Here is a 20,121-nt window from a genome sequence, read left to right on the forward strand (position 1 = left end):
AAATTAGTTGTTTTTGGACATTGAGATAGTTTCTACTTTTTTACTTCTAAATAGTACTGCAATGAATATATTAAAATAAATGTATCTTTTGTATACTTACACATTTATTTCCTCAAGATGTATTTCTTGAAATTAGAAGGCTGTGCATAATTTGAAGGTTTTCTGTAGGTTATCAGATTGCCCTCCCCTAAAGTTGAATGACTCAGCACTCCCTGCAGCCACATTTCCCTCACCTTCAGCAACTGAGTAGCCTCTAGCTTTTTCGTCTTTGTAAATCTGGTAATAAAAACATCATAATTATTGGAACTTGATTGCTACTAAGTAGAAAATTCCCAGGTTAGACTTTGACGTTTTAATTCTGAGTACCTTTCATTGTCTTTGTTTAGGCGTAAAGTTACCCGGTTCTTTAAAAATCAGGCCTCAGTGAGCTTGAATAAGCTGCGTTTCGGGACCAGAGTGATAGCAATTTGTTGAAGAGGAGTAGAAAGAAAATGATTCGTTGAAAGTCACTTAGGTCTGCATTTTCTGTCCATAGAGCACACTCTGCATTTTTTGATACTGCACGTATGGTTTAGTGGTGAGGATTTGGGTGAATTTTATAGACGGATGTTGAGGCTTACCGCCCCTGCAGCTCCTACCCCACACCCCAGATTCCTGACTGCTCAGTCAGCCCCAGACCACCCCTGGCATGAGGCTTCGGACTGTCAAATCCCACCCCTTGAGCTTTGTCACTGAAGGCTGGATTCCTCTTTAGCTTCTGCCCTATTGAAGCCCTTCAGCCATGCCTTCCTATATAATCTGTGTCTATTAATTCCAGATTTTCTCATTTTTACCTGCAAGAAGGCTAATCTGACCAAGCTACCCTGTGCCATTGCCCAGAAACTGCTCTTTAAAAATGCATTTTAATTGTGTAGCCATTGACATTTTTATTGGAAATGCTTACTTGAGATTTTGAGTCAGAGGACCTAGATTTAGCTTCAGTCACTGCTGTCTCGAGTTGTGTGACCAGAGCCTCGGTTTCTTCCTTTACTTAACAGCAGTGATAGCTACGAAAACATGCTGTAGGGTGACAGTGAGGTTAAATGAGCTGATGGGAAGGCGCATCACTCACTCACTCATCCGGTAAAGCCCCCGTGTGCCAGGCCACGTCTTAGGTGATGGTGTAGGTGTCGTGCTTTTATCAGTTGCAAATCATAGTGATCTAATAAAAGGCTTCATACAAATTGTCCACAGCACTGTCTCCAACCTGTGAGTGATGTGTTATACGTAATAATTATAATAATAACTGTGTGTTTATCTGTTCTCTACTAACCAGGTTGCATTTCCTTGAGAACACAGATCCTACCTTCATTTTCCTCTCCCTTGTGGAGACTCAGTAATTGTTAAAAAGAAAATGTGAATGCATGTATGTTTTGTGTTTTCACATATCCGTTTGCCTGATTAGTAGCTCTCACAACCTAAATTCACTGTTAGACTCTCCAGTAAGTTTTATTGCTAGTGGTCCCTGGGAGCCCAAGTAGGACTTGCGTCAGTTTTACTTTGTCCTTGGTTGGCAAGTAACAAAGCTTACCACCTAGCTCTCCAAATAAACGGCGGGTGTACTTAATCCTGTCAGTGCAAGTTCATGTCTTTTTTTTTAAACATTTTAATTTTTTAGTTAACTTTTGGCTGTGCCGGGTTTTACTGCTTTACATGGGCTTTCTCTAGTTACTGTGAGCTGGGGCTACTCTTCGTTGCCATGCACGTTCTTATCATTGTGTTGGCTTCTCTGTTAGCGAAGCACAAGTTCTAGGCGCACGGGCTTCAGTGGTTAGAGCTGGCAGGCTCAGGAGTTGCCGCCTGTGGGCTCTAGATCGTGGGCTCAGTGGTGGTGGTACACGGGCTTAGTTGCTCTGCGGCATGTGAAATCTTGCCGGACCAGGGATCAAACCTGTGTCCCCTGCATTGGCTGGCAGATTCGTATCCACTGCACCCCAGATATTTAATTCTTTAATCAAGATTACAGAAATGTCCAACGGAAGTAAGTTTACTGAATTAAGTTATTGGGGTTTTAGAGACATCAGGCCAATTTTTCTCCTATGGGACTGTTGAGTGAGTGTGTGCTCCAAGTGTTGCAAGGGGCCCCCAAGAGTGCAGACTGGACATAATGAGGCCCCAGACACTAAGTACTTCCCCTCCAGGTTTAACCTTCAGTTGGAGATTCATCATTTTGGAGGCCTCATGTCAGAAAGAGTTCTTGCCTTAAAAAGAACCTTCTGTTCACTGCTAAAATAGTGGACAACTTCTTGCACAGGACACAACAGAAAATGTTCAAGCATTCCTTTTTTATTTGTGTTAAAATTCTCAATGAGTCAAGGGTTTTTTGTTTGTTATTGTTTTATGGAGAAGCAAGAACATTGTTGGGTTTACGTGTAAATTGAACATACTGTGTGTACAACGTTCAAGAAAAATACCCCTTCCATCTCTTTCTCATTGTTCTCTGGTTTCAGATTATTGCCATTCAGAAAACATTTTACTAAAATAGCATTACACAATAAATAACATTTTCATCTTAACATTATCACAGAAAGTTTAACTGCAGGAACTAATAACCCCCAAGTACAAAATGCAGTTTCAGACAGCTTTCTGAGTACACTACAGAATGTTCACCTCACTCTGCTGAAAAGTGTTGACACGTACCCCAATTGTCTTTAAATGTCTTTTTTTGTAAAGCAACTTTGAGATATAATGCACATATGATGTTCTCATATATATATATTCCCATATATATATATATTCCCATATATATATATATACACATCTCCTAAAGTTCTCCCATTTAAATGTACAATCCAGTGGTTTTCAATATATTCACAGAGTTGTATAAACACAGCTCAGTGGTTAAACAGTGTACTTTTGGAACACTGTTACCACTTAATGATGTCTCTCACCCCCACCCCCGCTCCTGGTAACCACCGATCTGCTTTGTGTCCCTGTGGGTGTGCCTATTCTGGACATTTCATGGAATCGCGCGTGGTCCTTGTGACTGGCTGCTCTGACGTTTCCAAGGTTCATCCATGCCATAGCGTGTATCAGAAGTTTCTCTCTTGCTGAATAATATTCCATTGTTTAAACAGTCATACAATGGAATATTTTGTTTGTCCAGTCTTGACAGATACTTGGATTGTTTTACTCTTGATATTATGGATAACACAAGCTCTTGTGTGGACATAACGTCTTCATTTCTCTTGGGTATATACCTCATAGTGAACTCTCCAGGTCATGCGGTAACTATTTAAACTTTAGATAAACTTCCAGACTGTTTTCCACATGGCACCATTTTATATTCTCAACAGCAATGTAGGAGGCTCCATTTTCTCCATATCTTTAAACGTCTTTTAATCAAAGAATTTCAAAGCTAGAAAGGGCCTTTAAAACCATTTTGTTTTAATCTAATTACACATGATGGGAATGAAAGTGCAAAGAGTTCATATTTTAAACATTTCCCATGAGCTCATGCTTTATTTCTAGTATGTCTTTATTTTGAACCTGAATTTTAATGAACCTCTTTGGATAGTTCATTATGAAAATGGAAATGTTTTAGTGAATTTTATTGACCATGAAGCAGATTGACATGCTGTGAACCTCTTTTTTTATTTAAGTTGACTTGTATAATAAAATTATATATAATGATGCAGAGTAAAAATCCCAATGATGCAGAGTTAAAATGTGATGAGAATTGGCTAATGAAGTGGTTGTTCTGTAACTCTGAGGGGCAATAAATATTTGTAGAGAATGCTCCTTTCACTCCTTTTTCTTGGAAACTTTCTCCTACTTTCAGCCCAGTCCTCCCCACCACCTTCTGCGTGGTGTGGTGGAATAAGGCTGCAGTGTCACCTTTGGCCAGAAAGTTTACCCAAAATTTGTAATTTTAAAGGTGTTTTGGCTTAGTAGAGTTAATGTGTGTTTACCATTTATGTAAATAAATGTTTTACAATGTGGCTTTATCCATGGTGATATTTTAAATTATCTGAAGTTTGAAAATTAAGGTCCTAATAATGACTGCTTATTTGCAGGGTTACTTGATTAGCTGTGTTTGGAACTGCTACCGATATATCAATGGCAGGAACTCCTCTGATGTCCTGGTTTATGTTACCAGCAACGACACTACGGTAGGTCTGATTTTGCTTCACAAGGAGATCTCCACATGCCCCCTATATGATGCCTTCTCCGTGTTTCTAGTATTTGCTTTTTTCACTGTTGTTGAGACATATTCATGAGCTGCTTAGTCATCAAAGGATTCATAGTTGAATGGAATATATTTTGTTTTCCTTACAGGATATTAAAATCTAGATGGCTGAGCTTTTGATTCACTTAAAAATTACTACAAATAGATAATATGTGCCTCTCCACATTTGTGTATCTTAAACTTGCATTATTAAACCATGGTAGATAACTCTAGTTATCGATTCTGTATGAGTATATACCTTCTCCTTTGACATGTGAAATTAAACTTAAAAAATGTGATAGTATAGGTATAAAAAATAGCAGAGCTTTCTGCATTTTAAAGTCTTAGGCTGTACCAACTGAGTTAGCCAGGTGATGGAGTTTACTGTGTTTTTAAAACTTGTCCTGCATATGTAAGCTTTAGTAAAATAATTGAGATGATCTCTGTTATTCATACTTAAATTTTATAAACCTGTTATGTATGATTTTGGGCAACACGTCTTCACTGGAAGTGTCTTTAAAAAATCATTGGTCCTTTATGTAAATGATCTTCCCTGCCTCGTGGTAAAAGGACAAGCCCTCTAGGTACTGCCCTCCTGTGTCTCCATCACTGTGCCTGATGCAGTGCTTGATACGGGTATGGAATGCCGGATGGAAGGATGGCGAGGAATGCCGGATGGAAGGATGGTGATGGATGACATGAACATGTGGGATGGGTCATGAACATGTGGGATGGGTCCAGGTGGATTGGAGGTGATGGAACGGACAGAACAGATGAAAGGATAAATAGAGATGATGTGTCTGTTCTAAACTAGAATGGAGGTTTGTTTTTTTTTTGGTTTTGGTTTTTAAATTGTGGTCACTTGCTCATTCTGGCCTTACTGAAATAATTTAGCCTGTTCCTAACTCCATCGAGTCGGTGATGCCATCCAGCCATCTCATTCTCTGTTGTCCCCTTCTCCTCCTGCCCCCAATCCCTCCCAGCATCAGTCTTTGCCAATGAGTCAATTCTTCGCATGAGGTGGCCAAAGTACTGGAGTTTCAGCTTCAGCATCATTCCTTCCAAACAACTTCAGACCTTATAGTAAATTCACAGGTGCTAGCTGGTATCACTGATAGGTATGTGGAATTTCTGCAAGAAAGAGTATTTTATGTGAAGAGTTTTCCTAAGTCCTCAGTTAGCAGGGGTCAACTTGAGTCAGAAATGCATGAGCAGAGGTTTAAGGAGAGGCTTCACTATGATCAGATGCGCTAACCCAGTGTGCCCTTTGGGACACCTGCAAAGTCCTGGGCACTCACCACAGGGAAACACGTTCTGCCTAGCAAACCTTTAACCTTTAGAGAATTCCTTTTGGGTCAGTACGTCTCTTTACTGTAACTTTTTTTTTTAACTTTTAATTTTATATTGGAGTGTACCTTGTGACAGTTTCAGGTGGATGGCAGAGAGACTCAGTGGTTCACGTACACACATCTGTTCTTCCCCAAACGCCCCTCCCATCCAGTCTGCCACATAACACAGTTAAGAATGTTTTCCTTCTCTCTCAGTTTCTAGGATATTAGTTACCTATCAATATCTTTCTATTTTCCCTTTAAAAACACATCTCAGAATACATTCATTGTCCCGCTGAACTAGTGAAAAAGTTTGAGATTTCGGGATTTGAGGAACCAGTAAAGTTGCTAAACAAGCAAGATAATATCAGAGCCTCATCCTAAATATTATGAATGTGTGGGACTTATAATACCTCCATTTTTGAAAAGTATTTCAGAGAAGATAATGCCCGTATTGCTCGTGTTTGTTTGGATGTACTTTTGGTGGTTTTTCATAGCTTTTTGAAGGGTTTTGCGTGTGAATAATATGTATATATATGTATGTGTGTATATATCATATATATATATATAACGTGTATATATATATACACACACACATACATATGTTTTGTGTATTTTTAGTAGAAGCAAAGCAGAAGGGCTGCACAGATAGATACACCTCAGATCAAGGGATATTCTTGTTTTGTCTAGATACACCTCAGATCAAAGGATATTCTTGAAATTTGTAAAAATTGCGGTGCCTAGAGAATTTAAGAATCATGAGGGAGTCCCTAAAATGCATCCAACTAGCTTTTTAGAGGATGCTTTTATTTTCTGTTCTTTGAGATTCACAATTAGGTAAGAATTAACAGGTACATTTTATTTAGGCTTCCATGCACTCAAAAATGCAATGGCACCCCACTCCAGTACTCTTGCCTGGAAAATCCCATGGACAGAGGAGCCTGGTGGGCTGCAGTCCATGGGGTCGCTAGGAGTCGGACACGACTGAGCGACTTCCCTTTCACTTTTCACTTTCACGCATTGGAGAAGGCAGTGGCACCCCACTCCAGTACTCTTGCCTGGAGAATCCCAGGGACAGCGGAGCCTGGTGGGCTGCCATCTCTGGGGTCGCACAGAGTTGGACACGACTGAAGTGACTTAGCAGCAGCACTCAAAAATAGTTGTACTTAAAAAAAAATTGTTGAGACATCCCAGCTCTTCTAATAATAGGCCCTTATTCAGAAAGATTTCCAACTTGGCAGTAGTTAATAGCAGCTAGGATTTGGGACCATGGACTGGTGCGAGCTGTGATTCTTTGCTGGTGTGTTGACAGAACGTCCTGGGGGAATCGCTCCATGGTGGTTATTGGTCATTATCTTAGGCATTCTCTATCAACTTGCCATTTTTAAGATAAGGAAACTGATGATATGTTTTTACTTCTCTTAAAATTCCCAGTGAACCTTCCCCCGTCCTTTTTTTTTTTAAATGAATGGTATTCCTGGGAAAGGGACATTTATCATTTCTCATACCTTGCATGGATAACACAAGATAGGGATAGATCACCATCTAAAATCTCAGCTTTCTGGCAGTGTTTTTAAAGTGTGTGTGTGTTTTTTTTTTTTTTAAATAATGGTATTGAGGATATTATTCTAAAGAGTCCTTATTATATCTAAAATAACATCCTTAACATCATAAAATATCCAGTATGTATTTAGATTTTCAGTTGCTTCATGTTAATTTTCCTGGCAGTTTATTTGCAACAGGATCTGTGGGTCAGTATATATTTTAAGACTTTTTACTTTTTTTTTTTTTTAAAGAAATAACTTTGGGCCACAAACTAGATTTAACTGATTGCATAGCTCTAATGCAGTTCTCTGTATGTCCAGTCAGTTAGTTGTTGGATCAAAGGACTTCTTATATTTATATTTCCATATTCCTTATTTGCAAGACTATAGTTGATGCATTTGTTCTTCCATCAGGAGGGAGATAAAATTCTATCTGAGATGTCAGCAGCTATTGATATCAGTTCATTAGGAATTGAAATATGATGACATTCTAGTAGTTTTCATTTACTAGCTGGAATATCCCTATGAAGAAAAACTTTCCCTCACTTTCTGTTTAATTACCCAGTGGTACATAGGCAATGATAAATACATATGATTTTGTTCTCTTTATCAGTTTTCAAACAAGTTGTTCCATAATTTTCTAGTGATGACCAGTGGGGCTTTTTTTTTTTTTTTTTAAAGTAATAAATGAACTAATGAAAACAGGCCTATCATATTACAGCTGGGGATGTTCTGTTAAAAAGGACAGGTATTTTGATTAATTTTATCAGTAGGCCTAAATGGTAAAATTTACCTACTGTTCCACATTTTAGACTTTCTCAGTGGAAAAGCAAAATGGTTTTCTAAACAGCTAGTACATTACCTGCCGTCTGTGGGTCGCACAGAACTGGACACGACTGAAGTGACTTAGCAGTAGCAGGAGCAGTACATTACCGTCCTTATTAATGCTCAAATTGTGCCATCTTTCCCAATTAGGGCCTCTTCAAGTTGGCATCTTTATATAACTGGTGGTCTGAGTGCTTCCTTGCTGTCTCGCTGACATTGACATTGTTTTAGGCTCACCTTGTTCATATCCTGTCCTAGACCTGGAATCAACTATTTCTCTAAGGAACCCTGCTTCCTTTCAGTAAGGACCATAATCTGCATTTCTAGGGTTGGAGAATGGATTTTTAAAGAGGTCTCTACGTATTTAAAGATTGTTTTAACTAGTACTAAAGGAATTCTAGTTAGCTTACTTAAAAAAAAAAAAAAAGACAACAAATATACTGAAGCGTCCCTCTGCACCCTAAATAGGGATTTGAATGATGTAGTTCTGTCATTCCCCTGGTGTCCTAGCTTTATTAAGATATCCTCATAGTGTGTAATAATGTATGTTTCCCCGTTGCCCATGTCTTTATTGGGAATCCACATGGACATAATAATAACACGTTGTGTCTTTCATTTCCTATCAAGTGTTAAGCCAGATGGCTTTTCTCCCAGGCTGAAGAGTCTCAGGGTGACCTCTGTGGGAGGATAACTGGGGCTCTGGTTGGTAGAAAATAAATGTGCTTCCGTTTTCTTCTCTAAAACAGCACACATATTATTCGGCAAATACCTACTTTTTCAGATACTACTCAGGGAGAATAGAGTTATTAGATATTAGAGGTTATTCTCTGGGTTAATCATTCTAGTTTCTTAACTAAACCAAAGCAAAAATCTTTGAAAGAAACACTTGAAGATAGAGAGGTCACAAGCGCTATTAGTTACAATGCCTCTTGGGGTCTTGGGTTTTTTGTTCCCCCCATGATGCTCTTCCAGTGTATGCGGACTTGGGCTTAGGTCATTTCTGACTCTTTGTGACCCTATGGCCTATATACCTCATCAGGCTTCCCTGTCTGTGGAATTTTCCAGCCAAGAATACTAGAGTGGGTTGCTGTTTCCTGCTCCATGATGCTCTTAGGCCAAAAGAAATACCTCATTGTTGATTTCATTAAGTAGTCAGGTCCAGACTACTTTTGAGTATTAGGGTAGTACCTAACAGGCTTTGTAGTATTTTACTTGAGCATTTAAAATATCCCTTTGAGTCACTGCCATACAATATAGGGTTAGGCACCCTAAGGAGATGCAGTCTTCTCTTTAGAATGTTGTAGAAATCATGTTCTAGATACATACTACATAATACCACATTCACTCCCCTGCCTTCATCAAAATCAAGCCTTAAGAGGAAGAGCATATTAAAATACTAAACATGTGGATTATAGAAATAGATTTCTTTCACATTGAAGTTTATGCAAATTGAACTGTTAAAACCTCTTTTAATTGGCTAATAGCAGCGAAAACTTGTCACTCTAGCATTCTTGCCTGGGAAAATCTCATGGACAGAGGAGCCCGGTGGGCTATAGTCCATGCGGTCCCAAAGAGTCAGACAGGACTGAGCGTAGACACAGCCAGGCCGGCTCTGAAGATCTCTGCCAGTCCTGGGCACTTCAGATTTATGTCCATTGAACATAACCTCACAAAACAGCCCCTTGACCACAGTAATCTGCCTGTATGAACCAGAGGGTCTAGGAGGCAGTGTGGAGGGAATGGGGGGCAGAAGGTTCTTTGATAACAGGATTTGAAACTTCAGCCTGTGAGTTACTAGCTCTGAAGCTTGTGACCTAGTGAGTACTAGAATATGAGTGAGACATCTTATTTGTAATATCTCCGTTTTAGGTATCTTCTTTTCCCTTGTAATTAAGTAGTTTGTGTGATCTAAGCTTTTTATTTTTAATTTTAAAATTGTGAGAGGTTGAGGTAGACTTGGCAACATCTCAGAGAAGCAGAGAGAACATTCAGGAGACCATTTCCATGGTCAGGGTCAGGGCGATGGTGAAGATGAGGCGGTGGTGACACAGGGTGGTAGCAAAGGGGGTGAAGAGAGGGGAGATTGGAGAGGGCTGTCGGAGGCCCCAGCGATCGCTGCTACCGAGGGAACGTGGAACAAGCGTGATTTCCCAGGACGCCGCTTGCTGTGACTGTAATCAGATCCCTCACCTGAAGGGTAGGAGCTGACCCGGACTGAGAGGTAACCGGCCAGCCCTCGTCTCCGCAGCTGTGTTCCCGCAAGCGTCATCCAGCTGAGCGCTGCGGAACCCAGTGAGGTCCCTCCCTTCTCTGCCTCTGCCTCCCGCTCAGTGGCTTTTGTACTGTGGGTTTCTCCCCAGACACTTAGGTCACAATGGCAGGCTCTGGGCCGAGTGCTTTACGTATATGAACCAGGTTGCACAAGAGTCCTTGAAGTTGACCCCCTGGGTAGCAGAGAGGAAACCGAGGCGCCAAGTGGGTAACTTCCCAAGAGCACACCGTGGTGAGACCTGAGGCGCGGGGCCAGTGATCACCACCGCCTCAGCCCTGCTCCAGCCCTGTTCTTCGCCCCATGGTCCTCCCAGACCGTCAGACCGTCCCCGGGGCTGGCTGCGGCCACAGCCTGCGTTCCTCCCTAACGGGGCGTGGGGTGGGCTTGGACAAACAGGAGAGGAGCAGGAAAGCTATTTGTTTAGATGTTTCTTCTCAAGGAAAAGTCACAGACTTTCAGAGCAGGGGAACTTTTTTGTTTTGCTTATTTTTGCTCTCTAGCCCAGTGGAAGGAATGGGAGGGTGGCTTAAAAAAAGAGGTGGAAGGAAAGTTAAAAATAAACTTGATAACACCCGAGGCAGCTGCCTTGTTTGTTTAGATACATGTATGTGTATATATTTATACATATATTTTCCTTATATGTATTCTTTTTCAAATTTTTCCCCATTTAGGTTATTAGCTAATACTGAGCAGAGTTCCCTGTGCAAACAGTAGGTTCTTGTAGCTCCCTTGTGCTGAATAGCCCCGCCTTCTATAACTCAGCTTCGTATGTGCACGTGGCTTCAGATAGATTTCTCTGTTGGTTCTAATAGAAAAACATCATGGCCTGGATACCCGCTGAGATTTTCCCTGGAAAGCATTTTCCCTGCTTTAATGTATTCCATGCTTCAATCGGACAGTGCGTGACATTAACTCAGCTCATATTTCTTTCATTCCTTCAGTAAAATATAGCATTTGAAAAAAAAATCCTAATCTGTTGAAAGTTATCTCTGACCCATATAACTTTAAAGTTACTTCATCCAGAGAATATCTGCAGCAGTCAAATCAGCACATTGATGATATTTTGACACCTAAAGCTTCTGAAAGAAGAGTTCAAATAATTCAGTTTCCATTGTGAACCTAAATAAAGAATATTAGTCAGTTGCTCAGTTGTAACCTTTTTATACTAGCGAGTGAAGAAAAGTATAAGAGTAGCTTTGCAGTGAACCAAGAATAAAATCACCCTCCATTTTCATTGTGTTTTACTTTAAAACACACTCAGAACTTGATTTCTTATTTTATCCCACATGTCCAAAATAGAATTCATGTTGACTTTATTCTAGGGACAAAGACACTGAATTTTATCTTGTAAATCCTGAGAAATTTTCTGGGAATATATATTAAGGAAGTCAAAGTTAAGTGTATATATATATATATATATGTTTAAGATGTCCTGTAGCATTGTTTTTGTAAATTATTTAATTTTGTTTGGCTGTGTGAGGACTTCTCTCCAGTTGCGGTGCATGGGCTTCTCACTGTGGTGGCTTCTTGTTGTAGAGCACGGGCTCTAGAGCTTCAGTGGTTGCAGCACATGGGCTCAGTAGTTGTGGTGTTTGCCTTGAGCCATGTGGGATCTTCCCAGATCAAGGATCGAACCCGCATCTCCTGCATTGGCAGGTGGATTCTTTACCACTGAGCCACCAGGAACCCCTGGCATTGGTTTTTAATAGCAGAAGTATCTAATCTCACTGTCTAATAATTGGGAACTGGTTTGATTTAATAAAGGCATGTCCATTTGATAAGACGTCCTTATGGCCGTAAAAATCATGAGCAGTGTAAACAGCAGAAGAAAGGCTTTTGATGTTTTTTAAAAGCAGAATATAGAAGTTTGTGCTCCAGCTAGGAAAAAGCAAAGCTTGTAGACAACAGATTAGATTCTAGTAGAAATTAAGCAGTTGATTTCTTGAGTAGTAGAAAGCAAAGTAGAAGACATTTTCCCCTTCCCATTGATTCCAGGGATGGATGGAAGAAGTGTGTGGTGAAGAAGACCAGGTAAAAGGGGGATCTGAAGTTTGAAGCAGTCCTTCCAGTCCAGAGGGCCCTGGCGGCTGCTGAGCAAGGCAGCTGAGCCCAGCCGGGCGGGCAGCCCCTGGAAGACAGGGTCGAGTCCTGTCCTGCAGAGGTGGGCACCGGAGGTGGCATAGCACATTCAGGCCTGGGTGCCAGGAGCAGCTGGAACCTGTGGTCGGGTTTCTATGGTGACAGTTCACAGAGCGTTCCCTCGCCCGCCTCAGCCATCAGGTGTTTTCATTTTAGATACAAAATGTAGTTCTTGAGATATTTATTTTGATCAAGGTAATGTATATATATTTAGATGTCAGTATTCGAGATACATTTATTTGAACATGAGACCCTTAATTGCATTTTAACTTTCTGTTGGAGCTACTATATTGTTTTGGTGTTTTCCTGCCCAAATATCCCACCAGGGAGGACTTTTGACCCAATTCAAAAGATTTGAGGTATGAATTCTATGTAAGTATAATCTGAAAGAATTTGAGTAGCTTCTCTGCTGAGAATTAAGGGAAATAGTGACTTCCTCCTGTAATATCAATTTATAGTGGTTTTTTGTGAATTGATAAAATCAGTGTGGCTTGTGGGATCTTAGTTCCCCAACCAGGGATTGAACCTAGGCCCACCAGGAAACTCCTGGTGTAGTCAGGATTTTCTCCTTCTGTAGTCAGGGGTGGGGGCGTGGGTGGTCCTCACTAGAGTCCTCCAAATTCATTTATGTTCTTCCATTGGCTATATATTGCACTATTATTTTGGGTGCTTCTTACTGTAAAGTGCTGTGGGTTACAAAGCACAGGCTAAATTCAGGTGCTAAAATGTATAAAAACATGTACCTTAGAATTAAAAATACATGGTTATGTGTATGTGTGTCTTAACATGTGTGTGTCTCTGTGTGTGTGTGTGTTACAGGTGGGAGTGTTTAAAAGTTTGGGAACAGTTATTTTAGATGGCTTCGATAAAGTCGGACTTTCTTTTGTGATGATCCTGTCTGAAATGCCCAAATGGCAATTTTAGTTAATCATGGAGAGTCATGATTCAACTATCCCTCCTTTCCTTTTTGGCCTAAATTAAGGGGCAAATGTGATAATGTAAATGTTGCCTGTGTGTTTGTTTGTTTGTTTTAACTTTTTATTTTGTATTGGGGCATAGCCAATTAACAACAATATCATGGTAGTGTTATGTGAACAGTGAAGGGTCTCAGCCACACGTAGACACGTGTCCATTCTCTCCTAAACTCCCCCCATCCAAGCTGCCACATAAATGGTTGCCTGTTTTAAACCAGGTGCATTGTAGACTTTTAGGGGTGGAATAAATGGTGAAGACATAAATAAATATTTTGACTACTCAGGATTAATTTAAATGGACCTTTGTTAGATTCTAATGCCTGCAAATGATACAAGTGATTTGGGGCTGTGTACTTCACATTATCACATCTTATAAGGTCAGAATTTTTTTCTATAAAAATTTTTTTGTCTATAAAAAATAGACAACTGCATGCTCAGTTGTGTCCAACTCTGTGTGTGTCCATGTGTCCGTCCAACTCTTTGCAGCCCCATGAACTGTAGCTTCCCAGGCTCCTCTGTCCATGGAATCCTTCCAGACAAGAACGTTGGAGTGGGTTCTCGTTTCCTGGGCTTCCCAGGTGGTGCTAGTGGTAAAGAAGCTGCACACCAGCGCAGGAGACACAGGAGACCTAGATTCCGTTCCTGGGTCAGGAAGATCCCCTGCAAAAGGGAAATGGCAACACTCTCCAGTATTCTTGCCTGGGAAAATCCCATGGACAGAGGAGCCCGGTGGGCTGTTAGAGCCCTTGGGGTTGCAAAGAGTCGGACATGACTTGAGCACACACACGCACCATTTGCTATTCCAGAGGATCTTCCCAACCCAGGGATCAAACCCACGTCTCCTGTGTCTCCTGCATTGGCAGGTGGATGCATTACCACTGCGCTACCTGGGAACCCTCTGTAACTAAAGAGTCATCTTTAAATTTGTTAGGGTTAGGGTTTTAACCTCTAGTCCTGAACTCTACTTTCTCTTCAGTTTTTTTTTTTCTCTTCTCTCTTTTGCTGTCAAATTGATCTGAAATGTAAATCTGGTTTTGTCATTCCCAGATTTAAAAGTCTTCAGGATTTCTGCTGTTTATTACCGTAGCGTTTCCCAACTGTGATGTCATTCCCACTCTGCTATATGACAGTCATTTGTAACTAGTGGGGTTATATTTTAAATCTGAGTTTGCCAGTGGTTTGCTTTTTTTTTTTTTTTGTCCTTTGAATAAATAAAAAACAGATTTAGCATTTTCTCTCCAACAACATCAATCTCCGCTCTACAGTCTTACATTGTAATATTTTCTTGAAGCCAGAGGAGGGAGTGGAGTGATAACTTCATCCTGCCAAGTTCATCTTATTTGCGAAGCGGCTGTGAGGCGCTGATAACTGATGCGTTATCAGCAGCTGTAGGTTTCATGAGCTGTGGTGCTGTCACGAACACCGTGCCCCTTGCCTCCTTCCCCTCAAAGGAGCCAAAAAAACAAAAGGATAAGGAAGTTTCCGTTTATAGTGGTGGTTTCTTTATTTGTCCACACTTTGGTGAGAGCGAAGGGCAGTTGGTTTTGTGCAAGCTCGCCTGTGTATGCCCACGGGTGTCTCTCGCACGTGGCATCACCAAGGCTCCCATCCTCTGCTGGTGGGGAGGACTGTGAGTTTATCAAGACAGTGGTTCCACTTCCCAGCCTTGCTGACAAGTCCGGCTGGGGTCTTGCCTGTTGTTCCAAGGCTCCTCATCGCTTGTAATCTGAAGCACCCAGGTCTTCAGGTGAAGCACACCATCTGCACCTTTGCCGGTGTTTCTCAGTTTGTCGGGGACAGTTCACATATGCTCTCCCTAGCTCTTCGGTGGGCATTCTCCAGCCTTCAGTCCTCATCTGCTTCCCCAGCACCAGGCACAACAGCTGCCCTCTGGTGGCTGCTCGGGCGTCCTGGGGTGAGGAGTGAATGAATGGACGTGGTGTTCTAGCCACAGGCACTTCTGATTTTAGAACCGTAACTAAATGAGAGGTGCCCACACCTCTGCAGACGTGGCAGCCTGTAGGGGAACCATGCCCGTGTTGTCTTCTTTCTCATGCTTCAGTTACTTTTGTTAAGTTTGGTAAAGGAGTGAAGAGGGTAAGGCTAGGGGCAGTGGGCTGGAAGATCAGCTCTGGGGGAGGTGAATTCCACGTCCACTCCCAGCTTTTGAGGTCAAAGGAATCGTGACCTCAAAGGTCTTTTCCAGAAGAGTTACTCATGGTTCCTCCGCTGGGCCCTGGGACATATCCTTCATAGTCAAGAATGGAAACACTGTCAGGATTCCTGAGAGAGAGGGAGCGAGCGAGCGAGCCACGGTTACGTCGAATCGGCCGTCAGTTCAGTGACCTTCCCCTGAGGCTTTTATCCAGCCGTCTGCTTGCCTCATCTTGTGGCTCAGAGCAGCTTACGTGTCACCCTGCCGCGCTTCCCGCAGCCACCAGAGCTGAGGCGGGGAGAGGAGCTCCTTTTGTGAGCCACGTGAAGCCGCTTGTGAGAATGTTCATTGGTGTCGCTTTCTTAAGGAAGGGGTGTCGTTGAACTAGTTAGAATAACACTGTGTTGGCTGTCCTGCAGGTTTTGGAGCATTGCTTCTGTTTACTGAGTGCCCAGGTGCTCAGCCTGTGCGTTGGGTGTGTTGCCTTCCTGACGCCCTTACCACCATCTTTCGACGAGCGTCAATTGTGGTTTCCATTTTATAAGGACGGAAGCTGAAGGTGTTAGTGCTTCATGCCACCACCACCGATTGCGTCTAGAATTTGACCACAGCCATATAGCTGAAATGCAATGAAAGAACTCCCATCTGGACACATCTCTGTCTTAACAGACTGTGCTGACAAAGGACATGGAAGTGTAAGACTCTTCTCCTTTAGAAACTTTTTGGAGGGGAGAGTGGTAAACATACAAGACAGTTAATACCACAAGAGACAATACAATTTAATTGATAAGCTGCTTACGTAAGTGCTTCAGAAGAGTGCTGTACTATAGTAACTGCCATTTCTAGTGTTACTCTTATGACTTCATATTATCTATAAAGAATATGGAAATATCTAACTGATGTTTTTATTTTATTTTAAAAACTAATTCATTTGTCTGATCCCAGAGAGCAATAGTGGTAAAGAATCCTCCTGCCAGTGCAGGAGACGTAAGATTCCAGGGTTTGATCTCTGGGTCAGGAAGATACACTGGAGCAGGAGATGTCAACCCACTACAGTATTTTTGCCAGGAGAATCTCATGGACAGAGGAACCTGGCGGGCTACAGTCCATGGAATCACAAAGAGTTAGACATGACTGAAGGTCTGAGCACACACACAGTTGCAGAGCATAATTCAGAGGAGAAGAATAATTGTGTCTGCTGCTGCTAAGTTGCTTCAGTCGTGTCCGACTCTGTGCGACCCCATAGACAGCAGCCCACCAGGCTCCCCCGTCCCTGGGATTCTCCAGGCAAGAACACTAGAGTGGGTTGCCATTTCCTTCTCCAATGCATGAAAGTGAAAAGTGGAAGTGAAGTTGCTCAGTTGTGTCCAACTCTTCACGACCCCATGGACTGCAGCCCACCAGGTTCCTCCGTCCATGGGATTTTCCAGGCAAGAGTACTGGAGTGGGGTGCCATTGCCTTCTCCGGTAATTGTGGCTAGAATATTTCAGATCTCTGGAAGTGATTTGAACCTGAACCTGGGGTTATTTGGGCTTTCTGTGGAACGACAAGAAAACATTTGGGAGAGAGAAATCATGGGGAAAAGGAGCCCGATTGGTATTGAACTTGCCGTGCTAGGGAGTCATAGAAATAAATCAGACAGGACAGAGCCAGACAGTGGGCTGCTAGTGGCTTGGGCCTGAGTGGCGTGAAGAGCATGTATTAAATGAGGAAGTCCTTTGTTTCCCAGGGCTCACATCTGTTTCCTGGGGGCCCCTCAAGGCATCCTGGTTCTCTAGTTTCAATTGGTGTTTGGGGCACCCTAGATGAGCTTGGGTCTCACAATACAGGAGGAGAATCTCACACAGGCCAGAGGCCCCCCTGACCAGCTGCTCTGTGAAAACACATTTCAACTCCTGGTCAGGGAACTCCAACTGCACTGTGCTCCCTGGCTGCTTTGTTAGTGTCTGCTCTACACGTGTCCTGTGCCCACCACCCTTTCTGGCTTCGACGAATCATCTCCAGCAAGTTGGGATCCTTTTCCGGACCCCTGCAGGAGCTCAGAGCGAATGTGTAACTTACCCACTGGCCAGGAAGCAAGAGGGATGCAGTGGCCCTGAACCTGCCCACTGGCCTCAGGTTTGCAAGTTGCCCCTTGATGATTGACTTCTTTCCTTCAAGACTGTTATGATTATTCTTTTATTTTTAAACTATTTTTAACACAGTATAACATGTGCATAGCTAGAAATCATGGTAGTGCAAAGTTTATTTCTCAATGGTCTGCCGCCATTTTCTTGCCCATTCTTCACTTTTCTAGTCCAGAAGTAAACACTGGCAACTCGTTTCTTCAGGTATTTACCTCCGTATTTCATCTACATTTCTAATTTTTCAAAAATCAATTTGAGATCCCTTTTGACTTCTTGGATAGGATTTAAGTTTTATTCTCCCTATATTCTCCACTGCCTTCATCTGCCTAATACAGTCACATCAGATTTTTTTGTTACATCCCCAGTTAGTGTTTTCCTTGATTTTAAGAAAATATTGCTCAGTGCAGAGCTCTGTCATGTACATCCCTGTTGTTGTACAATTCTCTCCCCTCCCCCGCAAGCAAACATTGCTTTGTTTTTTCAGCTGCCGAGTTTTTAACCTTTTACCTTGCTGTAATCTATCAGATCTGTCCACTACATAGTAATATTTCCCAGATGTTTGACTCTGTGAGATAATCAATCAGTTCTTTTTTTTTTAACTAAGGCTTCTCCTGCTCCAAGGTGGATGAGGTGCCACAGGCCCTCATCCTGGGCCTTGATTTCTTCTTAACCTATTTCACCCTTATTAGGATGTAGAACCAGTGGACAGACTGCCGTTGTAGTTTGCTTTATGCCTTGCACCCCCCTCCCCTACAGTCCAGGACCCCAGGATCTTGGATGGTTCTTTGAAAATCTGATGAGAGCTCTGAACACTCGGCCCAGGAAAATAAATGCACACATATAAAATGTGGCACATAATTTTGTGAATGTCGAAAGATAATTTATATAACATTACCTACACTGTAATCCTATCAACCGTAGAGTTCCGAATAAGTTTTGAGAACCTTAACTCTGATATTACAGTGAAACTACATTTACTCTTTTTCCTAATACATAATTCTTTACTCTTAAGCATTTTATCATTTCTTAGTGTTTGATGGAGTGAGTGAGTTTTCCAAATTTTAATGACTTGCAGAAGTGTGGCCAGTTGGAATCACTTCTATTCCAGGGTGTTCCATTTTGCAACCTTTGATGTTAATCTGTTTCTCCCTCCAACTGTTCTGTATGTTGACGTAGCTGAGGATGAAGATCCCCTTATAACACTCTCCATATTTGTTGAGTTGAATGGAAATGAATGATGAGCTACTTTCCTGGTAGTGCATGTCCCCTAGCGTGACCGCTCCCAGTGAAAAAAGATACTGTGTATATATAGATGCTAATCTTCCTAAGGAGCAGATGCCCTGCTGGGGTCATTGATAAGAGGGATTTTCCATCTGCATGAAAGGGAGTTCCACCATCAAACACTCACTCTGTAGTTGAGATCCTATTAAGACAAATTCCTGGGGTCTGTGCTTAGACTAGAGCTTGGTCGTATTGAATATTGCTTGAAGTGAAGCGGTGCATGGCTGCAATATATAACGCATTTGTCTTTATCCACTCATTGATTTGTTGTTCAGTTGCTCAGTTGTGTCCAACTGTTTGCAACCTCATGGACTGCAGCACACGAGGCCTCCCTGTCCTTCCCTGTTTCCCAGAGCTTGCTCAAATTCATGTCCCAGTTGAGTCGGTGATGCCATCCAACCATCTCATCCTCCTGTCATCCCCTTCTCCTCCTGCTCCTTCAGTCTTGCCCAGGATCAGGGTCTTTTCCAAATGTGTTGGCTGTTCACATCAGGTAGCCAAAGTATTGGAGCTTCAGCTTCAGCACCAGTCCTTCCAGTGAATATTCAGGGTTGATCTCCTTTAGGATGGACTGGTTTGAGCTCCTTGCAGTCCAAGGGCCTCTTGAGTCTTCTCCAGCACCACAGTTAGAAGGCATCAGTTCTTTGGTGCTCAGCCTTCTTTATGGTTCAACTCTCACATCCATACATGACTATTGGAAAAACCACAGCTCTGATTATACTGACCTTTGTCAGCAAAGTGATGTCTCTGCTTTTTAATATGCTGTCTAGGTTTGTCATAGCTTTCCTTCCAAGAAGCAAGCATCTTTTAATTTCATGGCTGCAGTCACTTTCCACATTGATTTTGGAGCCCAAGAAAATGATGTCTGTCACTGTTTCCATTGTTTCCCCATCTATTAGCCATGAAGTGAATGGGACCAGATGCCATGATGTTAGCTTTTTGATTGTTGAGTTTTAAAACAGCTTTTCACCTTCTTCAAAAGGCTTTTAGTTCCTCTTCACTTTCTGCCTTAAGGGTGGTTTCATCTACATATTTGAACTTATTGTTATTTCTCTTGGCAGTCTTCATTCCAGCTTGTGCTTCATCCCCCTGGGTATTTCACATGATGTACTCTGCATATAAGTTAAACAAGCAGGGTGACAGTACACAGCCTGACATACACCTTTGCCAATTTTTGAACTCACTGAGTAACTGCTGTTCATTAGACAGCAAGGTAGGGCATGATGTACATTTTTAGTCTTCAGAGATTATTTTTTGGCCATTCAGTGT

The 20,121-nt window shown here is 42.0% G+C and overlaps 1 protein-coding gene across 1 annotated transcript in view; it reads left to right on the plus strand.

Annotated features, from left to right (window-relative positions):
* Positions 1-20,121, plus strand: part of LAPTM4B (lysosomal protein transmembrane 4 beta) — a 63,881-nt gene that overhangs the window by 39,182 nt on the left and 4,578 nt on the right. The window contains exon 6 of the mRNA XM_025265069.3: positions 4,056-4,151. Coding sequence (XP_025120854.3) covers positions 4,056-4,151 — 96 coding nt within the window. The remainder of the gene's footprint in view (positions 1-4,055; positions 4,152-20,121) is intronic.

This window comes from Bubalus bubalis, chromosome 15, assembly GCF_019923935.1.
Source record: "Bubalus bubalis isolate 160015118507 breed Murrah chromosome 15, NDDB_SH_1, whole genome shotgun sequence".
Classification (NCBI taxonomy): domain Eukaryota; kingdom Metazoa; phylum Chordata; class Mammalia; order Artiodactyla; family Bovidae; genus Bubalus; species Bubalus bubalis.